This window comes from Citrus clementina, unplaced genomic scaffold (assembly GCF_000493195.1).
Source record: "Citrus clementina cultivar Clemenules unplaced genomic scaffold, Citrus_clementina_v1.0 scaffold_16, whole genome shotgun sequence".
NCBI classification, from domain to species: Eukaryota; Viridiplantae; Streptophyta; class Magnoliopsida; order Sapindales; family Rutaceae; genus Citrus; species Citrus x clementina.
Genome location: NW_006262933.1, coordinates 1 through 10,580, shown reverse-complemented (window position 1 = coordinate 10,580; position 10,580 = coordinate 1). Strand labels below are relative to the sequence as shown.

Genomic DNA, 10,580 nt, shown 5'->3' with positions numbered 1-10,580 from the left:
TGTTAGTTCTTTGAAGGGCTTGTGTTTGGCATCATGAATAATTTTCTAAGAAAATTTCATCTCAGGTATTATAGTATTGGGAGATGGTTAAAATAAATAATTTTATCAGTGTAAGTAATTGAATACTAGTGAATTCAAATACAAAGTTTTTCAATTAAAAGTAAAAAACGAAATAAATTAAATCCTATTACACCACTTTCGCAGGTAATCACGGTTGCATTTAGCGTATGCAACAAGCCTTTAAACCCCTAGGCAGCCCTAGTGGACGAGTTTAGTCTCGTGAGGGTTTGTAGCGACGATACCCACAAACATCATCAATCCCTTTAATAATATTTATCTTAATCTTCATTACTACCAAAATGAATGCTCCGTCCTCTCACAAGGGCAACATTATCAGAAACCTCACCACAATTATCACAGAAGCATTGTGCCATTATGCTCATTGCCGAAACTTCATCTAAGAAGGGCTTTTGACAAGCTACCTCAAATTCTTTCAATGTCCTCGTAGAACTTTCACTAGAGTTTGTCTCGTTCTGGTAGCAATAGCTTGTGGTGATATATTTATCAAAATCTTTCATGAACGTTTTGGTATGCTTGGCCTAATAAAATGAAAAAACAAAGAAAAAAATGAAATGAATATATGCTTTAAAAAATGAGTTAACTAAATTAAAATTTTTAAAGACTAATAACTAAATTAAATTTTTTAAGACTAACCCTTCGCAAGCCTTCGCCGGTCTCATCGTACTCCCCAACTATCGGGTCGCCAATGATCAGACCACCAACATTATGATCATTTATCTGCATATAAAAGTCGTTAGAGAAATACAATCCATAAATTTATTTGCTTAATATATTCTTTGTAATTTTTTTTTTTAACAAATTGAGCTACAATTCATGTTTCTTTTTAAAATTAAATTAACCAAATAGTATTTCTAAATTTTAACACTCAAGTCCTGCTCATTTTAATTTTTTATGTTAATATCATTGTCCATTATTGATCATTATGAAAATTCTAATAGAATGTGGAATTGTCATTTTTACCCTTACAAAGAAACAACTGAAGGTTGAGGATATTTAAACCATAAAAATATTCTTTGTACCACCTTTTAATTAAATAATTTATATTAAAAAATACTCATTCATTAAATTATTTTATGGACGAAGAATAAATCTCTGTAATTTACAACTATTTATTCTTTATCCATGCTATCTTTCATCTTGCACAAAAATAACCATTCGTATAAACTAAAAAAGAAAAATCCTTAGGAAAGGTGTAGTTCAAGAATTTCTAGGGAATATGAATGACAAGTTTATAAATAACAAAATTTTAAGAGCTATAAATCTTATATTTGGAGCATCTATGAAAAAATAACAACATTTTCAAATCAAACCACTAATTAGACCAAAGGACCTATGTTAGGATTATTGTTGATGAAAAAAAATCTGTTTCTGAAATATGATGGTTTCAACCAAAATTATTTTATTAGGTTTGAGTTTATGACAAGTAGAAATAAAAAAAAAATGGAGGATGAAGTTCAGGAGTGCTAAATTGTTATTTAGGAATAAAGAAAGCAAAGGGACGAAGTTCGGTTTCCATTTAGATGAAGATATTAATATGCAAATAATAAAATTTAATTACATATAATTTAAGAAGTATGGGACATGTTCATTAATAATATCATTGAAAACATTTAATTTACGCATCTACACAGTCACTTTGGTCATAGTTTGTTATTATTGACAAATTAATATATTTTTGTCACATATTATTTTTTTATTGACATATTCAAATAATTTATTTTATATTAAAGAGATATTATGTTATAAAATTTTTGTTATTAAATCATGTTAATTTTTCATGCATTTTGGAATTTGTACGTGAGATTACATTACTGCACATACAATGTCACTCATTCTAATAGTGAAATTAGGTCGATGGATTCAAGTGTAAAAATTTTTGAAACAATCTGGACATACATGTTAAGATTTAGAAACCTTTGACTCTTTTGATTTTTCAGCAAACATCAGGGATGGCAATGTTAGTAACCATGCAAACACATGCATCTAAACCGTTATGCAACTATTTGGTTTGGTCTAATGGTTATATCACTAAATGAAAAACAAGGGGTACCTAACGTGGATTACAAAATAGTTGGACCTTATATAGATGTTAAATTATTGTTTATTTATTTTGAATATCACTTTTACTACTTATTCATAGTTATAATATTATAAACTTACACGTTTTCTGAGTTGCTCCAGATCCTGTGCTTTTGTAGTTTGTGTTATATGTCTGCGACATTGAAAAAAAATAGTGTTACACAAATAATTAATTTATATTTTATCTCTAACTAGTATTTACTATAATGTGAAAAGCAATTATACCCCAATGGTGTCATTTCCACATAATTTTGCTCGAAGTTGGCTAGTGCAAGGCCGATATACTTAGATCCAGGATCAACAGCTATAATATTTTTCTTAAGAGCTTTACATTCTCTCAAAAGATTCTTGGCAATTTTGAGACTCATTGAGGATTTTATTTTAATTAACCAACAAATTTTCTTTTTGCCAAACGATTATGCTTGTTTTGATTTGTGCTCCTTAAATTAGATAGATAATCATGTATTTGATCATGTTTTTTTTTTAAATATAAAAGAAAAAAATCATTCATTGTACATGTATTTGTGCTCCTTGAATTAGGTAGATAATCATGCATCTGATCATGTTTTTTTTTCAAAAATATAAAAGAAAAAAATTATTTATTGCACTTGTATTTGTTTGAGGTTGAATCACGACATAAAACATCTATGCTAATTTTTTTTTTTTCAACATCCAATTAAAATCCTGGTTCTGCCACTGATTAGAAGACTTGGGTCAATTTTAAATTTTTGCTAGCATGTGAGCGGATTCAAGAGACATTGTGAACTCAAGGAACATCTCTATTCATTCCATCAGCCCATAAATATCACTAATGACCCAAAAAACCTCAGTACGAGAGCTAGAGACACAATTAATAAGTTCATGAGCCACTACACAATTGGCTTGATCATCACCAGCATGTTCTACCACTTTATTAGATCGGCCTGGATTTGCTCTTGCCGTGCAAACAACAGAATCCCATCTAAAGTTAGATTAATTACATCTTATCCTTCATTAAAAAAAAAAAAAATTACATGTTATCCTAGGTTGCAATGTTAGATTTCATAATTAAAGAATAATACTTTTATATTTGAATTATCTTTATTTTCAATTATTTTTTATAGTTAATTTTTTAGAGTATGTATTCATAGAATAAGGTACTTTATGTCCCATTTTATTTAATATACTTCTTTCTACTTATGAAATTTTATGGTCATAATAAAATATTAATTTTTAATTTAGCCCAAGATAATATAAAGCTTTGGGTCCGCCCCTGGTTAACTTATTGACTAGCCACTAACTAGACGATGTTTGGGTTGCCTCTCCGATGATTGAAATTTTTTTCTTTTTCTTTTTTTTTGTGAAAAAAAGAAAATACTCAAATAGTTTTATTTTTAAATTAAATTAAAGAAGTTGTTTCTTACTGAAGTACAAGACGCAGTTCCTACGAAATAAAATTAAAGAATGAAGTTATCAAAAAAAAAAAATTAAAGAATGAAGAAGATAGAAATTGTAAAAGCTAGCTGCATACACAGCTTTTGGGCATGTCTTAAAGGACAAATTAATCAAGCACGCCACCAAATTGGAACGCATTCGTGATTCACCCGATGGTGAGTTGCAGAAAGGAGACTTTGCATAAAAGTACAAACTCATTAATCATTAAGACATGAAGTAGTTGTAATTATTTAATTGTAATAACTTTAATTATCAACTTCTAAAATTTATGGTAACGTTATCAATAAAATTCCGAAGGATGAAAATTGTCAATCAGTCTCATTAATAACGGCAACTTCTTGCTCAATGTCACTCGCTTTCACTCTTAATTTTGAATATTTAAGTAGTTTTCTTATTAATTAAATTGAATAAGTTGTGGTTTGTGTGTAATCACTCGAGTTTCAGCAATAATGAGTAGGGTTAGTGTTGGTATTTGCACAAAATTGTTATAACTACAATTATTAATAGTTGAAGAACACCAAATTTATTTATTGAGTAGTGTTACACATCTCAAAATTTTTATCATAAATGATATGACATTCATCAAATTGATTGGTGAGATATTACAATTAATTTACTTAAATTTGATAAGAAATTATGAAATTTAATGAATGACATGTTATTTAGAATAAACTTTGAGATAATAGGAGTCTATTACCACTCTTATTTTTTTAGACTTGGCTAGGACTGAAAAATGATGTTGAATCGTTAATAGGAAAATCATTCAAGAAAACATAGAACGACGATGCAAGGTAGCAAGAATATTAAAAAATATGTTAGAGCCGGTTAGGGATGGCAATTGGCACCGCCCGCGGCGGGTTTGTCATTATCAAAGCCAAACCCACACAAAATTTAAATTACCAAACCCACCTGCAACCCATAGCGGGTTTTAATTTTTTTAAGAAAACCCACCCGCTAAGGATTTTGACAATTACCAAACCCGCATTGGTATCCGGCGGATTTTTTGGGAGATTTTTATATTTAAAATCACAAATGTTGAATATATAAATTTACAATAATAACCTCAAATTCCACATAACGTATTCAATTTTAAATTTAACTAATATAAATGAAAAATTAAAATTTCAACATCAATCCAACACAAAATTTTAAATTTTAAGTATAAAATACACAAATCCATTAAAAAAAACGACAAACTAATATCTAAAAATAACAATTACATCTCATATTATCATTCAACACAAGCTCCAAGAAAGATGTTCATTTCATTCACCATCATTAGCACCCATCCAACATGATGCCTACAATAATGATTAAGATTAATATTTTCCAAAAAATAATATTTTTCAAATACTAATCCGAAAAAACTTATATAATGAACTAATTCATGCATTAAGTTAAAGAAAAATAGTCCATACAAAAACATTTTGGTTATTTGGCACTTTGCATTGTTATACACACTACACTTGTTTATACTTTGGTTATTTGGCGCTTTGCATAATTGCATTATTTTCTTTATATATTAAATATTTAAATATTTTTCAATTAAAAATATTTAAAAAATATTGCGGGTCTAGCGGATATCCATGTGGGTATTCGCCGGATATTGGGCTAATACCAAACCCACCCGCATCCAAATGCGGGTTTCAATTTGTAATACCAAACCCACCCGCAACCCACAAAATTATCCGAAGCAGACGGGTTTTGGCGGGTGGATTTGGGCGGGTTTGTAGACACAATTGCCATCCCTATAGCCAGTTAAATGGAGAAAAATTTTAAATAGTTTTCATAAAGCATATTTTTATTTTTTTATTGAGCATAAAAATTGCATTAATCTCATGACAAAAGAGTATAAAGTTCTACTAAAACATTTTCCAGCCGAACTACAACACTAGTCGTCGAGGCGGAACTACATTCACGCCTAGCAAGGGTTGCCAAGGTTTCAAAATTTATTTTTAAAAAATAATGTGAAAACTAAAAAGTTTTCAAAATGATCCCCAATATATGTTTCAAGGCAACTCTCAATTTTCTTCATATTTTCGCAACCCCTAAATTAAAATCTTAATTCCACCACCGACTAGACGACTTTTGCAAATTCTGCTAGCTTTTGAGTTGATACTTTGCAATTTCAAGAGACAGGTTGAACTCAAAAAGCACTCATTCGTTCCATCAGCAGATGAATATCACTAATGACCTAAACAAACCTCAATACGAAAACCTTCAATCAGCCACTACACAATTGCGCTACTACAGTCATTGAATTCACATGGCAACAACATCCATGGTTGTGCACGTTTTAGCTAGCGTCTTTAATGCGCGCTCAAATTTAAGTTGGCAAAAATACATGATTTTTCTCTAAGCTCTGATTTTAATCTTGTGGGAAGGAGATGAATGAAATACTAATTTTTTTTTTTAAAGGGTGAAAGACCAAAAAAGAAAAAAGCAGTACTTGAAAATTATAAGCTCAAAAGTTGTTTAACTAGCAATTCATTCATTTATTTTTTTAGAAGGAATAATTCATGAGTTTTCAAGTCAGCTTTAACGACAATGAGATGTGAAAATAATTGTTGCATCTTCAGAAAGTAGTCCTCTTATAAGAATGCACACATCCTTTTAAAGTACAGACGTTCAGATTTTATAAGCTCATATTACAATATATTTATGTAATATTCAGAAGTTTCATCGAGAGTTTTTAAGTTACATTTCACTCTTACCCCTCCTCATCATCAAATTAAATGTATACCCTTAGAATTGCACTCGTGACTTCTTGCTTCCATTGCAATGGTTAAGCCAACTATATTCGGGATTTAAATTTACGTGATTATAATACATTCTCGAAATGTAGCGAGACTAAAATGATAATCTAAGCCTGTTAAACTAAAACCAAAACAAATGGTTGATCGTGATTTCTTTTTCATTAGATTTTAATACTAATGTATGCATGGTGTAATGTTTAGACAAAATAGATGGGCGCTTAGTGTTATTTACTTAATTTGATATCTAATTTTGAGAACCACATTGGACTGGTCCCGTTGGATCTGACTGTCCATGTAGTCTATTTTGGTCTAAATAGGGATCAAACTTTGATTGAACTTTGGACTCAAATGTGGAATCAGTTAGGGGTGGGCATGAGTTGGTTTGGGTTAGATTTTAAAACAATCCGAACTAAATTATAAAAATTTGGGCCTGACCTAAACCAACCCAAATATTTTTAACCGAGCCTAAATAATTCATTTGGGTTTTGTTTGAATTTTATAATCAAAATATTTTTTACTTTGATAAATTTAATTATATCAAAATTATAATAATTATTAATTTTATTAATTATTACATTACTATTAAAATATGAAAAAATATAGTGGATAAAAAATTATAAATAATAGATTTTACAATAACTTTATCCTTAAATTAAAGAATATTAGAAAATTAAAATAAAATTTAATTACAAAAATCATTATTTCTCAATAAATGAGAACGTAAACTTTAACAATAAACTTTCACAAACATGATATCAATAAGTAAATTAAAAGAAAGAAAATAAAAATTAGTGGTATTAACCATATTAAAACACAAATTCAAACAATGTCAATACAAATCAAAACAAGATAAGACATCCCAACTCAGATATCAAAGCAATCCATTATAATCATTTCTATCCACAGTACTTTAATTAAAATAACAACCACAAGCTATACATGTAAAGATAGTTGTATTAAGGCTCCGTTTGATACAACTTTTCAAGTAGAGATTTTGATAGTAGAGCTTTTACTTAAAAAAATTTAGATGTTTGGTTGTCAATAAGAGCTTTTATTAAAAATTTATAAAATTACTTTAATAGGCAAGTTTTTTTAAGTTATGTTATGAAAATAATGTCAAATAAGTAAAGAATATTTTAGATATTTTAATATTTAAAAAAAACTTTTCAACCTCTACTCTCAAAAGCTCAAAATTTGAGATTTTGTTAGTAGAGGCAAAATAGCTTATTTAAACTCTAAAAATTCTATAAAAAAAATAACCAAATAAAAACAAAAATTATGATAAGAGTTTATGGAATTAAATAAGCACTTATGAACATTACATAAGCCATACCAAATAAACACTAAATAAATAAAATAAAAGAGTAAATGAATAGAATATTTCATGTAACAGAGCAATCTCGAGCTGTTTACGAATATATGTGGAAAGTGTCCTAAGTTTAATATATAAAATGGTTCTGAATAAAGAGAATTTGAAAGACTAATTGAAAGATCGAGCAGGCACTAAGATTTCCTCATTTCAATCTCATTCAGGTATATTTGATTAGTAAAGTGAAAGACCCCGAGTCCGAGTCCGAGTCCGAGTCCGAGTGTCCAACTAGAAAATTCATTAAATACGCACCTTCTAACCGACTCAATCCCACCACAAGGGACCCACAAAACCCACCCAACCAAACAAAACTGCCTTTTAAGTCTCATTAAGTCTCTGTTCTGTTTTGGTCAATCGAATTCCTCTGTCCTTTCTGCGCAACAAAATCACAAACGATGTTGCGCCATGCCTCTAACCTCGCCTCCAAAGTCAGGTGCACTTCTCCTTCACAGTTTACCAAATTTTTATTTTGTTTACTTTGTTTTCCTTCCACTTCTCTCATTTTGTTTATGTTAGTTAATTTGATTTTGTAGGTTGCTTGATAACAATTTTCAGCCGGTGATGATTCATTCATTCATTTATTAGTGTTTTTTGTTTCCTTTTTTCAAATAATAATAACTAATTCTGGCTTGGCTTATTCAGTTCAATTGATTAATTTCGTTGAGTTAATTTCGTTGAATTTAATTCTGTGTCAGGTTCATTTAACTCGGAGCAGACAGTATACCGCGGCGGAAGTCACTAAAAGATTTTTGGATTGTGAAACATCTTCTGGATTTTCTTAATTAAGAAATTAGATTTGCTGTGAATGGGAATGGAGTTAATTAATGGATACAGATCATCTGATCAAATACAGATCATCTGATCAAATTCAATTGACATCTATCTTCTGTCTGCAGGCACCAATTCTAAAGTTAAAAGGGAGAATTTTATATGCGGGAGGATGCGGAAGTGCCAGACCAAAGACAAGGGGCTAGAATGGCAATTGATGCACTTGTGGGAAATTTATACAGCACAGCACAACCCATCACATCATTCGAACAAATAGCCCTGGTTTTCTTTCTCACTTTAGACTCTTGCTCAATTTAATGATAATCCACAGAAATATATTTCATTTTGACGCGCTTTTTTTCCCATTTTAAATTGAAGTTTGGAACGGCTGCAGCAAATGGTGACAGAGTGATTGGCGAGCTCATAGCCAAGGCTTTTGAGAAAGGTTGGGGAAACAATCTTCATGTGTTAGCTGTAAGTTGCTTCTTGAATTTTTCATCGTCTTTACTTTTTTCTTATCTGCTGTGCCTCTGATTCGGTTGTTATGTTTCAGAACCTTCCATTTTGTTTCCTCTACTGTTTTATGTTTATTTTCTACTGCCTCACTACTATTGCAGGATCGGAAAACACCACCCAGTATTGAACTTCAGTTGTATTGGGGAATGACCCTAGACAGGGGCTATTTGTCACCTTACTTCATCACCAATCATAAGACGAAAGAATGTGTAAGCATTTTGAGATATCAATAAATTAATTGACATTTTATGAGAAATTTGTGATTCTATAAAGGATAGATATATTGACAATGAAGTAATTGAGATTGCTTAGTTCTTACCTTGAAGATATAACTTTGGATCAGCCTTGTTATTAATCAACTAGTGATTTCATTTTTACTAGGTTTTACGAGATCCTTATATCATGATCCTTGAGAAAAAGGTTTTGAACTGCGTCTTCTTTGACTTATTGACAGAGATTGGACCAGTTAGAAGATATAATGGCACAGATGTACTGATCATTGCTGAAGATATTGAAAATGATCTCCTAGCAAGTCTTGTCTTAAATGGAGTGGCTACAGCAACCAAGGTGAACTTATACTTGACAGTGTTTTGCTGTTAAGAGATGGCCTACTTGAAGAATCTTCTATCATTCAATTATTCATTTAATTTTACAAAGTGAAGTTTCATATGTCTTCTCATTTTTTGTGGGTTCTGAATTGCTTGAAGGCTTGTGTCATAAAACCTCCTGGATTTGGAGAAAGTAGGAAGGCTAGCCTTCGGGACATTGCCAAATTCACGTATGGGAAGGTTGGTTCATTTGATAAATGCTCCACCTTGCTTTGCATGATTATTATGTGATTTACAAAACAATGTGTTCCTTTCTTTCTCTTTTAGGTCATGACAGGAAAAGATTTTGAATGCGTATCTCTTGGCCATGCTGAGAAGGTGAGAGATATCAGATATCAGTGACTGGTATATAATTTTCTTTGGTGTGAAAAAAAGATTTATTTTACCTAAGTAGAGCACATCATGAGAACGTTCTTCTCATCCTTGTTTCTGGTGGACTTTAATCCTTTCTTCTGGTACAACTTTGGCATAGTAATATATTAATTTTCATTTCCTTGTGTATATTGACAAGAGAGACGAGGTTTTGCTCAAACAATGTCTTAGCCCTCTTTTATCATTGTAGATAACGGTATCAAAGGATCAGACGGTTATCCTTCTTTGTAAGGCTTGCATAGGACACGAAAAGGTCTGTGTTGTGACATTTCACATGATTTTCCAACAAGTTATCAGAATTTTCAATTGTGTTTATAATTTGAAGCGACTCTGCTTTTCAGTTTATACTGTTTGGCTCTTTTGTGCTTCTTTGGGCTGTTTCTATATTTTTGGACAACTTGCTTACCCTTTCGCTAATTTTCTTTTCTTAAATATGTCTGTTGCAGTTGTTACAGTGGAGATTCACAATGGAAAATTTACAAGATTTCCCTGAAGAGAGCTGTACAAAGCACTCTTATCTCGCTGCTGTTATAAAGGTTTGGTTATTGGATAGTAGCAACCGTGGAGCTAACAATGCGGCGTATCTCATCCGTGTCA

General features: G+C 30.7%; 1 protein-coding gene and 1 long non-coding RNA gene across 2 annotated transcripts; both read left to right on the top strand.

The window, feature by feature from the left end:
• The first annotated feature begins 8,012 nt into the window (after positions 1-8,012).
• Positions 8,013-8,562, top strand: LOC112101485. Its single transcript, XR_002907543.1, has 3 exons — positions 8,013-8,152; positions 8,253-8,277; positions 8,415-8,562. It is a non-coding gene; the product is annotated as an uncharacterized LOC112101485 (long non-coding RNA).
• A 9-nt stretch (positions 8,563-8,571) lies between these two features.
• Positions 8,572-10,563, top strand: LOC112101477 (chaperonin CPN60, mitochondrial-like; the record flags this gene model as incomplete). The annotated part of the gene is made up of 8 exons (XM_024192149.1): positions 8,572-8,769; positions 8,866-8,961; positions 9,105-9,212; positions 9,385-9,570; positions 9,711-9,791; positions 9,879-9,929; positions 10,174-10,236; positions 10,430-10,563. Coding segments are annotated over exons 1-8 (839 nt in total), but the record flags the coding sequence as incomplete, so codon positions are not given.
• Positions 10,564-10,580: the final 17 nt, after the last annotated feature.